Source organism: Phalacrocorax carbo, chromosome 3 (assembly GCF_963921805.1).
Source record: "Phalacrocorax carbo chromosome 3, bPhaCar2.1, whole genome shotgun sequence".
Taxonomy (NCBI): Eukaryota; Metazoa; Chordata; class Aves; order Suliformes; family Phalacrocoracidae; genus Phalacrocorax; species Phalacrocorax carbo.
In genome coordinates this window covers 96,466,405-96,484,725 of record NC_087515.1, presented here as the reverse complement: position 1 = coordinate 96,484,725, position 18,321 = coordinate 96,466,405, and the positions used below count along the sequence as shown (strand labels likewise).

At 43.8% G+C, this 18,321-nt stretch overlaps 1 protein-coding gene across 2 annotated transcripts in view; it reads left to right on the top strand.

Moving 5' to 3' along the window:
• Positions 1 to 16,454: 16,454 nt before the first annotated feature.
• The window catches only part of SMAP1 (small ArfGAP 1), a 102,944-nt gene continuing 101,077 nt past the window's right edge, over positions 16,455 to 18,321 (top strand). The window contains exon 1 of one of the 2 annotated variants that reach the window (XM_064447822.1): positions 16,455 to 16,720. In XM_064447822.1, coding sequence (XP_064303892.1) covers positions 16,603 to 16,720 — 118 coding nt within the window. In that variant the 5' untranslated portion in view covers positions 16,455 to 16,602. The remainder of the gene's footprint in view (positions 16,721 to 18,321) is intronic. The other variant, XM_064447823.1, reaches the window with a different exon arrangement.

Genomic DNA, 18,321 nt, shown 5'->3' with positions numbered 1-18,321 from the left:
CAGACACTGGCTGCGGGCGTGGAGGGAGGGGAGGCAGGAGCAGGCTTCTCCACTGGAACTGGTACCAGGCCTGGGCTAAACTGCTGCGGGGGCTGGACACTGTATCCCAGCAAACAGGTCTCTCTTTCTGGAGTCCTTCCTTCCATTCCTGAACAGCAGTGCCACTGTAACATCTAACTGACCTCTTCTCCTAGCCTTTTTCTTGTTGCAGCAAGTCCTGCAGCCCTGGTCTGGCAGGAGCTCCTGCCGTTCAGAAGAACTCCAGCTGACCAAGGAAGCCCTCAGCAGGTCCCTCCTCACGCACCTCCTTTAGCCCGAAATGTTCTGAGCCCTTGAACTGGCAGCATGTGGTGGGGAGCGCTTGTCCCTCACTGACAACAGTCCTGACCTACAGGGATGCATACTTTTCAAGTCTGGTCATCAGAAGAAAATGGAAAAATTACTCATTTATTTTATACCATAACAGAAGTTGCAGTTCTTATCTTTTTTGTACTCTTCCATCTCTGCTGTGACACAATTCCTGGATTTTCCATCACAGCAATGCGTGTGTTTTTTTGTTCAGTTTATGGGAACAAAAAAAGGGTTATGTCCTTTCAGGTTGTGTTGAAATGGGGCTGATGGCAGAGCAGCATTAATGATGGTGCTGGCATTATTTTAGACTACAGTGGCAGCACTGGAAGACACGACGTTGGTCTGTTACCCCTGAGCAGAGGAAAGAACAATTATTGTTCCTGGTGTTTGGGAGAAAATTAATCCATAGAGCTCGCTTCATCATCTGCTGATTGCTGGGAGAGAAATGGGAAGGTATGGAACAAGATGATGAGTGGGGATGGGGAAATTTTATAAGAAACCCCTTGAACATGACGGGCTGCCTGGTCTGCAGGAAATGCTCATACAACCTGCTTTGGGAATAGCAGCCCAAATTTCACTGTGTAGTCAACTGAACCCTTTCCACCTGCTGTGCTTCAACAGCCAGCCACTATTATTAGTGGGGTTTTAAAATATTTTTTTTATATATATATTTACAGTATTACACAGTTACTCATAAAACTTCAGAAGCTCTGGATGTGTCATACTGTTCCTGGACACACAGCAAACTTTTCCTAAGCCTGTGTGGTTGGCTTTTTTTTTTTTTAAAGTTAGGCTGTCTCCAAGGAAGTTGCCTTATCAGAGCCAGTTTTGGCAAGAATACACTGCTTTGCTAGACTCAAGGCCAAGAGGCCTGGATTTACTGTGGATTGAGGAAAGGGCTCAGTGTGCTGGAGACTGGCCGCTGACGCCATGGTAATTTGTTGACATTGATTGGCACGCAGGTGTTATTTTTACTTAGTACATCAGCAGTAGAATGCACTGCAGTGCATCACTGGTGCCACGTCAACAACAGGTTCCGTGGGAAGCCAGCCAGCTTAGTTTCCTGTGAACCGTAAGAAACATACAGTGTGACCTAGCATACCTCTAAGTGTCACAGCTCCCTCTCGTGCACCCTCTGTGCTACCGCCAATCCCAAATTCATCATCCTCTATCACCTCACTCCCAATACTTTCACCTCTGTTGCCCCATCCCTTGGCTACGGGCGGGGCGAACCCCAGCAGCTGCAGACTGTATGAGCCACAGTGCTGTCCCGCTATCCTGTGGAGATGCGGGATGACCTACCGTCTTGCTTGGCAGCGTCCCAACCTTGTCCCCTTGGGGGCAGATAGGACCTGCAGGCTGCTCAGCCTGAACTACCCAAGTGCTCTCAGCCACCGTACGAGCAGCAGCCTGGACTCCTGGCATCTCCTGCCCAGTGCGAGACATGCAGTTCTCCTCTCTGGTCTGCTTTGGCAAGACAAAATGTGTATGTGGTTCCTCTCCATGGAGGGAAATTACTTCAATAAGCCTCTTACACTGAGCCGAAACGGAAAATTGTAACTGTTTCTAGAATGTGAATATCTACACACGTTTACATATCCTTATTAATACATATATATACACCTAATACAGAAACATTTCCAGAGTCTATCCCTGTGTGGGAGGCTGGAACTTCATGAAGCCATTTCACAATGCATCAAAACTTGATAGATAACAATTATAATGAAGTATTGTATGTAGTAAAACTACAGCTAATAGTGTTTCTTCTGGAGTTCGGTTAGTTTATAACTGTTCTATAACATTTAGAAAACTGACAAAGTTACAGGGAGATCAAGACTGGCATAAAAGCAAATACCAGTGTCTCATCTCCACTACTAAGAAGTTGTTTAGCAAATGCACATTTTTTTGTGGTCCTGAAAGAGGAATCCCGATAGGATACGCCAAACTGTAAAAGAATGGATAGTATCTGCTGGGACTATACCCAAAGTCCAGCTAGGGCAGCATCCTTCATCTGGCAGAGGTATCACCCAGTGCTTCGGTCGAAGTCCCCTCATAGCTGGCACTGTGGGGCAACGGTGGGACAATTCTCTGTTTCAGTCTTCCATTATCTCCTACCGTGGTCTTACAGCTTAGCTTTTAAGCATATGTAGTTTTTCAATACAGTTCTGTTCCAGGCCCCATGTTTCTAAAGCAGCTCTATATCTTGAATGCAAAATAAATTGACAAGAGACAGAACTAATATACAGAGGTATAAATTAGCTTTGGAAACAATTTAAGAAGCATTTGATCAGCTTTTCCTTCAAAATTGTTTCTTATGGTTGATTTTTTAATGCTCTGATTAGTCAAGAGGACTTGTAGTTGTTTCCTAAGTGGAAAAAGATAGTCAATAAGAAGATAAACATAATTAAAGACAGGAAGATAGAAAATAAGATACTAGAGACCTGATCAACTCTAACGTTTCTACTGACTTTATGTGAGAGTGAATGCAACATGAATAAAGACTTTTTTTTTTCTCATTTCAAATATTCAGCTGAAGGCACAGGGCAGCATGTTGGGTATCTCTCATTTGTAATAACAACATTACGCTTTTAGAGTAATAGGAGAAGAAAATTTGAAATGCGGTCAGATGTGGTTATATTTCTCAGTGGAGCAATCTCTCCAACTATATCAGTCTTTTTCTTAGTTCTGTTTTCAAAATTTACACTCAGAGGTGAATCCTTGCTTTTGCCTGTTCATATGGCATTCAATCCTATTCATATATATTATTTTATGACTTTTATTTCCACCTGAAATTCTAATATGAACAGCATCTAATTTCCATAATCTGTATTCCGCCCTCTAACCACATGTGCCAAAACAAGAGGTTGGAGGACTGCATCATTCTTGATTTCTCCCCAGGTATGCAGTTTGCTGTATCCCTGACATTAAAAAACAGTTCCTGGCCAAATACAGCCCATATTTCTTGCTCTTCTTACCCAGCTGAGGCTCATGCAGCTTCTGACCTCGTAGTGTTTGCGTTTCTACTTTTAGGCTGTATTTCTGTTCTGTAACGCTCACAGAACTGGCACAAAATGCTTCCTTTGCATCATCAGTAAACAATGGGAAGAATTTGGAAGATATGTAGAGCCTAATACTCGGTAATCAACATTCTCTCAGTTCATGGTCAGCAGTGCTCAGAGCGCTGTGTCATCCGAACTAAACCGCGTCAGTCGTGGCTGAAGTGTGTTTAAGAGCAAGAAAAACAAGGAAGAGTGCAAGAACAATGAAGACTGTGTGTGAATGAGTTCGTTATAGTTGGCTGACGGTGAGGAATGCTGGCTACTGCATGGAGGAAGGAATTAGGGTCTGCAGGGACAATGGTAATTAAAAATTTCTTTGGAAATGTACATATACCCCTTACATACTTCTTGAGTAAGAATCAACTGAAATGCGATATATTCACATAGTTTACCTTTCTAAAGAAACGTGCAGGTATTAATACTCTTGGACATCAATCTGAGATATTTTTAAAGGCAAAGAAACGTGGGTCCTGTGTGCAGCCTGAGAAGGCATCAGAGCAAAGACTAAGTGCTGAGGTCCCATTCTGCTCTCCAGGCTGCTGACACTGTTGCTGCGGGTTTATTGTTACGTTAACAAGTGTCTGTCCTCTCCCTCAAAGAAGAAAGAGGTATCAGCAGAATTTTGGAGAAATTATTGATTTAAACCCTTACAGTAAGAAGAAAGGATTATTTTCATTGCACACACAAGACAACGCAAGCTGAAACGTATGGAGAGAATCAATGACGATGAGCACAATCATCCTGGCCGGGACGATACGTAACATCAACAACGGTTTGCACAACGGGAGGCATCTGAACAAAGTCTGAGATAACACTGTTCAGCCTGGTGAAGGTCAACCTGCCTGTGAAGGAAAGAGCCTGTTCCTCAGACTCGCTGGCAGGCAACATTTGCAGGCTACTCCATACGGCCCAGGGGCACGTGTCAGGAAAATGTACGTAACCAGGCTCCGCTAAAGGCCGCAAAGGAGGGGAGGGAAACAGGAGACAACTGATAAGCTGCATCTTTCAGTTAGACTGAGTTGAAAACAAACACAGGTTGTCCTCAGGCAAGTGAGCTCTTGGAAACATCAGCTAAAACCCTGATTTTAACACACTAAACCACATGTCACATTCAGACTCTACAGTGTGTGGATACTTTGTCAGCTCTTACGCACCTTCCTCAGGACAAGTATGTCTGCGCATGACAGGAATAAAACTTCTTGGAAGGAGCAATCTCATCGGTCCTTGTGCAACACCTTGGGTTCTTTTAACCACTTTGAAGTGGTTCTTTTCTGTATCACTCAATATTTTTTCTCAATTTCTTTTTTTGACAGGGTTTCATTAACATTAAAATCAGGTTAGCTGAAGGAGGAGAAATCCCATTTCTTCTTAATTCCAATTTACTATCAAGTTCTTTGCTTTTCTAGTAACAGCCAATATTTTTTCATAGAGTTTGTGCTAAAAGTACAATTTAAATAAATTGCATCAATAAAAGCTATTTATCTTTGAAAATTTAAAGGAAAAGAGTAGGGCTCCTCACAGCAATCATTCACTAATAAGAAAGCTTCAAATTCTACCAACCTTATAGATTTCACCTGATGTATTTTTAAATGTTTTCCTTCATCTACATTGGTATTAATAAAAGTAAAAATACTTTAAAAAATGTGTTTTCTCTTTTTAGTTTACTAAAAAGGAGCTTTTCCATAGCAGAAAATATGACCTTTTGGTTCTGACCACAGATGAGAGATGGTAGCTTTAGGACTAAACCAGAAGGCTGGACCTCCCCATATGTAAGCCCCACTGCTAAAGAAGGCCTGCCGAGCACCCAGTGCATGCGTTTTCAAGCCCAGCTGGTACACACTAACTGGGTACCTCTCAGCTGGAGACCAGCTCTGCAGGCCCTGCAGTGTACACCTTGGTTTTGAGGGGCAAGAACTTCTCAAACATCATGAAATATTGCTGCCTGCAGACCAGCTTTAGCTGTAGCTCAGGGTCCTGCAGCCTCCTCGCAGATACCCACCTCAGAGGGTTGGGGACTCACGAAGCCCCTTGCTGTAGATCCCCTGCCTGAGCTGGCCAAACTGTCCACACATCACCAGTCCGTAGTAGCATTTTCCTATCACCTGCCACTTCTCACGCTGATGGCTCTTGTAGTATTTCTCACAAAGTAATCTGGAAATGTGCATCAGGCTGTTTTCTAATGCCCCTAAACTTGTTTGTGAATTTGGTGTATTAAGAGTACTAGGCTTCAACTTAAGAGATATGGAATCTAAGGCACATGGGGTATTCTAGTCTCAGCCAGAAATGGGATCAGAAGTGGGGAAACCTGCGTACCTTCCAATTCTGCTCTCCTGATGTATATTCTTGGGAGCTGCAATTCCACAATGAGTCATGCTGGAAACTCTCCTGTATCTGAGAAAGCTTGATGCTGTAAAGGGTCAACAAAGTGAGACAGCTACTCACAAGTGCAGGAAGCAAGCGTTTCCTTGAACCTCAAAATCTATGCCATCTTCTAAAAAGAAATACAAAGCAGATAGATATTTCAGAAAGAACAAATGAGCAGAAGGCAAATGCCTTCACCTTAATCCAAGCTCCAGGGATGCAGGACTCGATAAAATGTTCTTTAGCAGAACTTCACCTCTATAAATCTGAAATCACTTTAAAAGGAGGCCAGTACATTATCTTCACCTCATAGATGGAGAATTAAGCCCTTGGAGGTGGAACGATTTGGCCAAAACCAGACCTGTGTCTGCCTGTATTGGATTAGACCCATTTCATCCAGTCAAAAACGCTGTTCTGACTGCAACCACCAGACACATCACAGGAAAGTACAAGAAAACCCACATTATGTGTGTTGACAAATCTGCCTGTTTACAATATTGTGCAGTGCAGAAGTGACATTGGTGTAATTGCTAAGTCTTTAGTCAAAAAAAAAAAGCCATAGGAAATTATTTTTTCTTTCCCTTTATATGATACAATTAGGTTATGGAAACATGCTACAAAAAAGATAAAAAAGCTTAGAATTGTAGTTTTAAGTTACACCATCAATGTCACGCAAACCATCCTGAAATTAGAGAGCCACTTAAAGAGCTTAGTTAATCTGTCATGTCTCTGAAAGCTGGAACTCGAAGGACATGAAACCTTGTCTTTAACTGTTGAAATGCAGAGAGAGAAAGTCATGGTGAATATAAGGAACTTGTATAACACCAACATGGTGTTATACTGGTGTGACATCCAGGCAAATTTTCTCCTTGGTTATCTGAGGCGCAGGCAGTGAGATTCAGCTGAAACCAGAGGAAGCTGTGAATTGCTTGCAGTGTTTTGAATTACAGGGGACTTCCAAATCATCAGGGAGACAGAAAAACCCACTACTGACCTTGAGAGATTTCATGGAAAACAGCCCCGAACTAGAAATGAAACTAAATATTTATTATCATCCGCATCTAATCAAACTGAAAAACGCCCTCTCCTGTGGAAATAGCAGGGGAAAACACCTGCCCAACACCACCTTTCCATCGGATGCAATTTGAATCCATTTTCATTTTGCATTTTTCCATTGGTTAAAAGTCATACTGTCACCATAAGCCTCCCCTGAGTCAGTTGAAGGGATTCAGTGGAACAGCTTAGCACTCCAATTAGGATTTCTACTGAATAGTCTGTCAGAAGGATGACATTTTACATAGCTGCATGAATATCAGAGTTAAGGAACTGTTGGAGTTTGGTAAGAACTTAGGTTTGTTAGAACTATAACTTAATTGGCATCACTGAAAAGTGCACGACCATTTTATTTTAATCTTAACTATTGTTAATTCACTTACTAAGAGCCTCCTGCTAAGGCTGATCGCTTGTACTTCATAATACAGAGAATACCGAAAGTCTTACCTGGCATTAAAGAGCTGTCATGGACATGAATGCTCTATGCGAGGATATTAAAGACAATTCCTATAAGACTATATGATAGTAAGAATACGTAGAGATAATGGCTGACCCTGGGTGTGTCATTTAAGCTGAAGATTCAGAGATGATCTCACATCGTCAGAGTTGTAAGGACAACATTGCTCATTACAAATTATCCTTTAGAAAGCAAGTAATTATGTCCTGCCTAGCGCTAGGCTATTATTAAATGTGCTGTATTAACACAACAACATTTAAATAGAGCTCTGTGTCTAAATTATTCTGACACACAAAGCATGCAAGTGTTACATTGGACGCCTTATTTCAATAATCTGCTTGTTCCAGGTCATTCCTGCAACTGGCCCAGTTAAGAAAGGCCCTCTCTGCACAGCATCCAAGAACATGAGCAGGGTGTTGCAATGTACTAAAGCTATGAGCATGAAGCAGCAGTTGTTACAGTATGCCATAAAGGGTTTTTTGCCTTTCCTGCAATAGGAGAGGTACACCCTGTACAAAAGGCTCTGACCTGCGCTTTCTAAGGAACACACACAGTTCTACTACTCCATGCATTTACTCGCGTCTTCACAGTTAGCAGGCACTAACATTTTCAAAAAGGGCAGTGTTTGCTAAATAATGATCCTCCTTATTAGGCTCAACATCCCACATAAGATATACTTACATATACTTTTTATTTTTAGTCTAGAATCTGCTTTCTTTTTTCTCTCACTATGTTATAGTACTCAGTAACATGCTTCCTATTTCTCAGGAGACAAATCCCTCCCCCAAAGAGTTGCAGTACACCCTGGAACTCTGCATAGGAGTAAAGCCTGAAAATAGACCATCTTTCTACACTTCAGAGGCTCCAGAATAATCTGGCAGACAAGTGACATTAAAGAACGCAAAATGAAGGTTCAGAAGCAAGAAATGGGTTATGAAAAGTAGATCTTGATCTTGCAGTCAGACAAATGGACATGGTGTAGATCATTCCTAGAAACGAGATTTAGGACTTGTCTCAGAGTCTCTAAGAGTCTTTTTTTATTACTAAACTCTCTTTAAATCTGTCCTGTGATTTTTATAGGATCAATCTTTTCCTTTTCCCCTCTGTAACTTATGCACCCGTTACCTAGCTGGACTTTTTGTTCTATGACCTTCTCCTTTCACTTCCTAAACAAAAAAATAATTTCATATTCAGTAAATTAAACACATGGCTTTCAATGTATGTCTCAGAACAGTACACTCTTCTTCAAGAAAAAGAAATATGGTTTCCAGATAAAACATCAGAATTAAATAAAAACAGAAACAATGTGCCTTTGGGGAGTAAGAAAACACTCCAGGGCTGATTATATTTGCCAGAATGTTGAACATGGACTCATCGGATTGATTAAATCTGTCATAACAGCAAATCATTAAGCCATAAAAGAGAAAATTCAATATACTTTCTGGAGATAGAAGTCTATTTTTAAACAGTCAAAATACTACGGCTTTTAGAAAATCCCTGTTGCTTTGCTTTACTAGTATTTTGAGCAGAACTTTGATATCAAAGATGCTGTAGTAATGAAAGCACAATTAATTTTTCTTTTTTATTACATGACATATCTATCTGGGCCCGTGTTGGTAAAGACAAACGTGCCAGGTGAGGAGTAACCAGTGCCATACAGCACACCAGGGAAAGGAAGCAGCTGAGGGGCAAAGGACCACCACAGAATCTGTACAGAGAGAAAAACTCTTGTTAAAAACCAATGCAGTTACACAGGGGGGTTTCCACAAACACTTCTCTATTCTGTGAAAACCTGATCTGATCTGGAGGGAATTCCGGAGTCAGCCTAAAGTGCAGTGAAAAGTTGAAGCAATCTAGGGAGCTGGGTGGAATCCCAGACGGTCGGATGCCTGACCGGAGGGATATCGTTCTCTTGCATGCGCTGCGTAGGGCCGCGCAGCTCTTCAAGAGTTGCAAATTCTTGGAGTCAGAGATCATATTCTCCTGACACCACACTTCCTGTACAGTATAACTGCAAGTTTTGTACACAGAACAAGCAAAACATCACAGCAGCCATCACTGATTTCATGCTTCAAGAGGCAGCCACCCAGATTTTTTTTAGCTGCCAGATGTAGGCACTGCCCTGTGAACACAGCCAAGTATGTCACTCCTCGAGTGAGTGATCACAGAAGGGCTGCAGGAAGAGATTATTCTTTTTCTTTATTTACAGCAAATCACTTTTCTCATTTCTTGAGTATCCAGTGGCTGAGGAGAAACATGTTTTCCTGCAGATATGAGCTCAGCTTGTGAGTGCTGTGGACGTTCTTTTAGTGACAAAAGACTCACTACTCACTAAAAATATCCAGCTTTTGAACTAGAAATGATCCTTCTCCAGCATCTCTGGACTTGAGAGAAACTCAGAAGCCAGCACAATTTGCTGTGACCTCACCCCCTCGGTCTCCCCTAGTACAAAATTATCTTGGAGAAAAAGTAAAATGAAGTTATTTATTTTTCCTCAACATTTCCAATTCTCTGAGGAAGATTCTACTAAGACAAAAATAGGTAATATTAGCAGGACCACTGCAGACTTTCAAACAGATAAGATCTAACATGCAATTAGTAATTGCTTCTCATCATAAGGGGCATTGAAAAAATACACACTGATTTATTTACACCAGTATTTAAACAGTACTACAGAAAAGAGGAGGGAAAACATACTGTTACAGAGGAAAAATCACCTCAAAAGCTATGCATGTATAGATTCTTTCTTGTCTGCAATAGTCTGAAGCTTGCAATTCATCAGCTAGTCTTTAACCTGCACTCTCTGCGAGTTCATTTCATTGGGGTGAAAAAATGGGCTACACAAATCACAGTTCCTATCACTGAAGAGCTAAAATTAAAATTTGGTCCATGTGAAGCCAAAATCAAAACCTGCCCTAGCTTTAGTGTCTATCCTGTCATTCACCCAGTCAACAAAACATTTTAAAGCTTCAAAGGCCACTTTTTGCACATTAACACATGAAACAATAACAACAATGGAGCTCAGCTGGCCCTCTTTGTATTTTCATATTTCTCCCTAATCTTTCAAATTTATGATTTTGCAACTGATTTTACAGCTGATTATTTCTCCTCTTGGCTAGATATCAAGGGCTACTGATACCTAAGTCTGGTATTATTACCCTCAAAGCCTGAGCGAGCCAAATGCATGACTCACAAAGTTCCATCTAACAGTCTCTCTGTTCAAAAAGCCCAATCTTAGAATGAGATAAACTGAAATGAAAAGACTCAGGCTGAAACATACACATAGCCTTAAATAGCTGAAATACGCCATGAGCTTGGAAAGTGCAAAGCATTTAATTTTTAAGATCTCTTTTATGCTTCAATCGGAACCATATGGAGCTTCCATTTCCTGATATTCTACACCTACGCTATCCTACACTGTAATCCGCACTAGAATACAGTGGCCAAATGCATGCAGTAGTTTACAACGTAATTGTATATGTGCATATTAGCTGTACAGTATGGTATTTTTTTCTGAGCTTACACAATTATGACTGACAGCAAATGTCACTGAAATGCATTTAGTCACTTGCATTCATCTATTTAGTTTATAGTTACCTCCCAGCTACTCGTTTGTATTTACAGTTACAATGCAGATTTACCCATTACTCTCAAGAAAACACGATTGTTGGTGAAGCATCATCATGCACTGGGATGTTACCAGATGACGCCACTTCATAAAAGATGGAGAATCCTTTCTAATTTTAAGAATTTCTGTCTTAATTTTCAGAAGTGCAAATACACCACAATCTTCCAATTTCAGTGTATTTCAAATGCTCAGCGCTTATAGAAATTAGACTGTATTCTCTGGGATGTCATAATGTCGATAATTCATCTGATACCAGGTGCTCAGTCCCTGCATAGAAGTAAAGAAAGAACCAAGAAACTGGAAGAAAAATTTACAACGTCTAACATTTCATCTCTCCCGTCAAGTTGCTGCACAGAAACTAGAAGTCACGGAAAATGCAGCCTCACCTACAAATCCTGCTCTTTTTGTACTTTTTAACCATCTTGGGAGTGACACTGTGAGCGTTTGCTTCACAGGCCAGGCAGTGAGTGCTCAGACTGTAAGAACACATGACTCACGCCACTCCTGGGGCAAGCCCACAACGGTTATTGATCAGACTTCCAACTGCAGTGACTCTACGAGGCTGTCAAACATTTCATAACCATTTTGGGGATGAGGAGATATAATCCTGTTACTCCTACATACATAGCATTTCCAACTATGGTTTAGACAGTCTCATCCCTAACAACATCTGCATTGCATAAGGATTCTTTATCCATCCATTCTGTCCTGTGTAAAGCATAAATTATTATGTTCAAATATACATATAGTTTGTATACTAACATTAAAAAGGTTCATCAAAGCAGAATTAAAATTGAGCTTTGAAAACTAACTCTTCACTTTCTGACTTTCAAAGGCCGGGGCTTGTTGGGGTTATTTTGTTAAAATATTGCATTTTTAAGCACTTTGTTGAATTTGTTCATGGAGCTGTATTTTTCTTTTTAAGCAAAGAAGAAGAATATGAGGAAACCCTTGGTGTAGTTGTAGATTCCCCGATACAGATGTTATTTCATGTAACATGAAGTTTCTATGGCTTCCTCTATCTTTTTTTGATTGAAGACATCAGAACTAGAGCTGGACCAGAATTTTCCTACACAAAGTACACTTCTGAAAAATTCTCATTAATTAAGAACAACGCTGAGAATTCATTTCTGAAATGTCTTTTGTACGCTCTGGTGCGAGACGGTCACCCTCTCTCCCCTTTATAGTCAGTGAGGAGACACAAACGATCCAGAATGTGATTCACCTCCTTCTAACGCAGGCCCTTCCAGATGGTGGCTGAGCTCACGCCAGCCAGACACCTGTCTGAGAACAAGACAAACCACCTTCAGGAATGTCTGTTTCTCTCCACTGGCTATCAAGGGTAGACAGGGCGACTGGCTCATGGCCCAAGATTCTCTGAAGTCCATGACAGAAATTCCATCTAAAGTGTTTGCTGAAACACAGTGGTTAAGGTTAACTTTTCAGGTTCTGCTGTTCTCTGCCAGCCAAGGGCTGCAGGTACCACGTTGTCTGACCCTATGGGCTTCCCAGACTCCGCAGCCTGGGGAGCCAACTTCAAAGAGTTGAGTTTCAGAAACATTATTGAAATGTCCATTTCCCAAGAAGTTGTACATATAGATATCTTTTTTTTATTTTTTCTTAAGAGCATGAAAACATCTCAAGCTTCAAGGGTTCTTATGAATCAGAAATTTGCAAACTGAACAACTCTAACTGGAATCCTGTTTATTTCTGGTCTTTGATATTTGAGGATGAGGCATTAGAGAAACACAGCTATTTTAACACCTGGTTTCAATCCAAGTTAATAACTTTGCACCTCATATATTCTCCCCCATTAAGTCAAATTTATGCTAATACTGTCCTGATTAGCAAATACTATTTAAAGTTGGTTTATGGAATGATTTCTGAATAAGTTAGGTGTCTAGATTCAGTGAATTTCATCCAGGAAGATTATATCCAGTGAATTTCAGCTACCAGATTATAAGACAACATGAACTTCACAAGTTCTCTATAGGTATCCCTGCAAAACAGTGGAATAGCCTCCAGGATGGCAAGTAGGGACAGCTAAGGAGAGGTCTTTTTCATGCTGGGTAAATCTGTGCTTTTACTGAACACAACACAATCTCTAGCATTGAAAACTGCAGAACTCCAGTATTTAATTACTTTACAGAAAATTCAGTTAGCCACATGAAACTCACTCGATTCCAGAGATACAGGTCTTGAAACACACAGGTATGTACTTAAACAATTCCAAACCTGGATTGTGTTGGCTGTGCTCTGCAGGGCTTAATGAAAGGCGAAGCAAAGGGCAGCAAGCTGACAGGCTCAGCGCGACAACTGTGCATCTTTTTCTTCTGAAGGAGCCTTAGGTAGCAACATCTCTGGCCTCTCTGTACTATATTTCGTGGCATGATGTGGGCAGACTGTAACTCATTCTATAAATCACACTGTATCCTGAAAGACATTTTTTTTTTTCCCCTCTGAAAAATGCTTCAGGCAATAACTTTGCATCTACAAACCTCTGCTTCTCTTTAGGATCTAGAAAAAGCAGCAAAGGCACAGAAGGGGTACATTTTTGTCTTCCTTAGATTCATTTGAGCTCTCAGGGAAATACCTACTAATGCATTTACAGCATGCTGTTTTCAAAGCACTATCTATTAAAATATTAATAATCTATTCATCTCAGCCCTATAGTGAAGCAGGTGATTTCATATTTCTGCTGCTTTACAGAAGTGTGGATAAGTACTTTGAAGGAAAGGATAATTTTCAGAGCTGAACACAACAAGCACATCTTCATGCTTGACAGTTAGAAGAGGGTATCCCACATCAATGCACCCAAGCATGCACACAAAGCAGGAGATAGACCCAGGAAATACGCAATAAGGACATCTGGTTTTAAGGCACGAAGGGCCAAAGCACACACCAAACAATTCACTTAATCTGCACTTGTGTGGGCATTTTCAAGCACAGGAACGGAATCAATAGCCACTTTTCATGGCAAGTATCATAATATACATTTTAGTGTCAGAGAAACTGATGCACCTTAAATTAAACCGATTGCTAAAAGCTATTTAATACCTCCTGGCACTATGGTAGAGTGTTTCAGACAATATGTAATTTGCAGGTCAAGTCTGTCACAACATACAAAAGCAACTCCTATTTTCTTCTAAAATGGCAGTGCTGCTGTTACAGTCCTTTGATACAAGAACCCAGGAACAGCTTTCCCAGCATATGAGGGACAAGTTAATCTCCTTTTCCCTCTCAGGGAACTCCTACCCACAGCTCTTGACTTTTTGAAAAGAATTCTGTTCCTCAGAGCCTTGGGATGACAGCAAGGAGCAGAGGTATTCACTACCCTTCTAGCTGAAGCTGGTTCTCCTTATGAAAGATCCAATAATTACAGACACTTTGGGCTAGAAAAGGAAAACAATTGTATCTGCAAGACAGACCGCATTTAAATCAGATCTGAGCCTCAACTTATTCACTGTAGGCACCATCTACCCTAGGACAAGGATTTCCAAAAGAGCTGAGAACTTCTTCCACCAGACCATCTGATAGAAACAGCATCAGCAAGAACATACCATGGTCAAGGTGTTAATGACATTAATACTTGCAGGTAAAGTATTCAGCTAGAAGTCAGTCCTGTTTAATGTCATGTTTAAGTATCCAGGACTACTGCACCCTGATAACTGGGTCCCTAGCCAAGTATAGCTAATACCAGGCTACATTAATGTTTGTTTTACACTCCTTCTGGTGCAGTAAGTCTTTGGATTTAGGCACAGCAGTAAGGCAGCTGGAGCTCAACTTTGCTGTGCCACTCTGTATTATTGGTTTTAACCCTTAATGCCTGCTTCCAGCTAGGATGCTAAACCATCTCTTGGAATTATGCATAAGTACCATGTACTCATTTTGCAGCCTCTTACCCAATATCTCACTGGCCAGGACAATATCCCAGCATGTGAGCAGACCATAACTCCCTACTTTATTTGAAGGAGATCTAAACACATTCTCCCATACTAGGTGCTAGCTTAACTAATTAACGTCATGTGCAGTATTCTCAGTTCTTTCTGTTGTAACTCTTCCAAACTTAGGGGATAATTGGTTAACCATTGGATCTGAGAAAAAGAAAGATACAGAGCATGATTCAGTAATTTAATGGCTGAGAGAGAAAAGACCTGAATTTCCATCTGCCTCACTTAAGTATTTTACAGGCTATATATAGGCTTCAGCTCTTTCCAGAAGGGCTAGATTAGAGGGGAAAAAATAAAGCAAGTAAGGAACGAGCTGGTGAAAAAGGATGTTACTGATGAACAGGCTCAAGAGTATTCAGTGGAGGCAAAGGGACCTCATACAAAATGGAGAAAGGGGAGGCTGGAAACAGTCCTTAAGGTGGGGGAAGCATAGCGGTACGTAGCCTTGGTCACAGAACTCCAGCCTGGGCTATGCTTTCTGCAGGTATGTTGGGTCCAACTCACAGAGAGCCCCGATGGAACGCTGCCTTCCTCTGAGCCTCATGCCACCTCAGCGGGTGTGAAAAAGCACCGGCCTCCTCATTGCAAGGTCTCTGCTTCCCATAATGCTTTCTTACAGACAGAAACACATACTCTTGGAGTAAGTCTGGAGGGCAAATTAATGCAATGGCAATGCCCGTTCAACCAAGAGGCTCTGAGAGCTTTCTTCTCCCAGGCACTGGCCTGGAGAGGGACGCCTGCCCCAAGAACACAGGACTACGTGATACCACCATCACTGGTGGGTCACTTGGCTGTGTGTTTTGGGGTACTCACTGGTGACCTGTGGGCCACCTGGAAAGCCACAGGCCACCAGATACCTCATAGTCTAAAGGGTAAAATAACTGCTTTACATGGCAGAAGGCCCATATTCACCTTGCCACAGATGAAGCGCTGAGCATAGGCCAGCTGCACCGAGGGGGCAGGTGGGCCACAGCAGCCACAGAGGGACAGGCGCTATGCTGTGGGGATCCCAACCCCGGCAAGCCCGGGGGGCGCAGCACGGCAGGCTGAACATGGGCTGTGCTACCGGCCCTCACGGCAAGTCCCAGGACCCGGACCCGGGACCCCCTGCGCGCCCCGGGGCGGGGCAGGAACAACTTGGGAGCAAAGCCCCACATGGGCTCCACGCCCGGAACCCGGCACCGCCCTGGGCGGACGGGTCCGGACTCACGAGTGCAGCGTCCAGGCTCCTACCTCACACCCCACCCCGCCCCGCCCCGCCCCGCCCCGCCCCGCCCCGCCCCGCCCGCACAGGTGCGGCGGCTCCCACCGAGCCCCGCCCTCCCCTCAGGCGGGCTCTACCGGGAGGGCGGGGTCACCCCCGGCGGATGGATACACCCAATACTCCAAGACGACCCTGGCTCCCAGGCATTCCGCTACGCCCTTCTCAAGCCATGTCCGGGCTCCGCGCCGGTGCTGGTCCCTGGAAAACCCCGCAAAGGCGGGTGACGTGTCGACGCGGCGTTACGAAACGGGGGACTATTTTTTCATGCTGGAGCGGGACTACCTCACGGGAGGGAGACCGAACAAGCGGGGAGGGAGGCGGATGCGTGTGCGGCCATAAGTAGTTCCGGTCGAGGAAGTCGGTGCTGGCGGCAGCCGGTTCCCGCGGCCGCGCCTGGGCAGGAGCGCCGCGTCCTCGGCGGTGCCCGGCCCGCACCGGCCCCGCCGCCGCTCCTCCGCTCGCCCGCTGCCGCCGCTGCCATGGCCACCCGCTCCTGCCGGGAGAAGGCGCAGAAGCAGAACGAGCAGCACCAGGCCATTCTGGCCAAGCTGCTGCGGGAGGAGGACAACAAGTACTGCGCGGACTGCGAGGCCAAGGGTACGGTGGGGCGGGGGGGGGGGGGCGGCCGGCCGGGCAGGGCTGGGCCGGGTGAGGTGAGGCGGGGGGGCGGTGGGAGGCCCGGGGAGGGGCCCTGCCACCCCACCCCAACCCGCCCCGCTCCGCTCCACGTCCGCAGGGGCGGGGGCCGCCCTGCTCCTCCTGCTGCTGCCGGCGGCGGCGAGCGTCCCCCTCCCGAAACAGGGCCCGGAGGGGCGGCAGCGGGAGCCTGCGCGGCCTGGGGAGAGCCGTGACGAAGGCCACATAACCTTTAATTTCGTTGCGAACCCATTCCGGCTTCTCTGTCCAGCCGGGCTGTAGCTACGTAGTCCTTAAGCGAGGGACCCCCCGGCCGTGGCTTTATTCAGTGAGTGGCCCAGCCCTTCCATGAAGTTTCACCGCCGCCGCCTCTTCGTGCATCGCCAGGTGCTGGTCAGGCGTGGGCCGTGTCGGTGGGCCTCGGGGAGCCGCCGGCCCACGGCGGGGACAGAGCCCGCGTGAGTTGGGCGCCGAGCGCCCAAAGCGATGCCCTCTCATGTTGACTCGGTCACGAAACCGCCGGGCTCTTGGAGCCCGGGTGTCCGTGCCTGGTTAAGTGTGCCACAGATCGAGCTTTGGTGATGAATGGAATTTGAAAGATGGTGTCGCTGTCAAATCTTACATCTATCTTCAGTCTAATAGTTTTATTCTGCACAAAAACAGATATTTGGGTTCATATTTACCTTGGGTTCTGTGGCTTTGAAATGGAAAAAGGTGGCATTTCATGGTCTTTCATCTAGAGTCGATTCATTCAGATGTTACCCTAAATAAGATGATTGCACAGGAAGTTATTGTTTTAACTATAATACTTCCTGAATAACAACCAGGTGTCTGCAGTGTATGATTAGCTCCAGAACAGCCTTGTTCAGCCCTTCCTCACCTCAGCTCGGGGTTAAGTATGGTGAGCTAGCCCGAGCCACCAGAAAAGGCACTAGTTTGTAATTCCCCTTTCAGCGCATGCTGCTTTTTTCACCATGGATGTAAATAGCGCAGTGATGATGCTGTTTGATGTGTCAGAAGCACAGAAATAAGACTTTGTTTTCCTAGCATATAACCATAAGAAGTCTATCATGTGGATTACACCAAAGATAATGGATCTTTGTATTTTGCAAGTTACTCTTAATTGTTTTCTAGCACAGCTATTTTTGCTCCCAGACTTCTGGTTACTATGTAAAAGACTCACCATAACCAGTAGTTTTCTGGAGAAATCATGCTTGTATGTTTTGTGCATTATTGGCACTTGATATTTCCATGCTGAATGCTGCTCTGAGTTGCTTGCTGATGAAATTCCATATGTGTGTTGTTCCATAGTGTAGGCCTCGGAGCTGGGCTGCTCAAGATCAGAGTCTGGAATTCTCCAACTTAATTTTTGTCCCACCTTCCAAGTTCCCTCTTTCTCATCATCACCTGGTCAAAGTATTGTTTGTTAAGTCTCCATAGTCCTTGGTACCTTTTGCCAGTTCAGTTCAGAAGTGCTGACGCTTTCAGCTTCCTCCTCCTTGTATTTGTATTATCAAGTATCTTTATTTGCTGTTCTTTTCTTTGATACTTCCATACCTCTC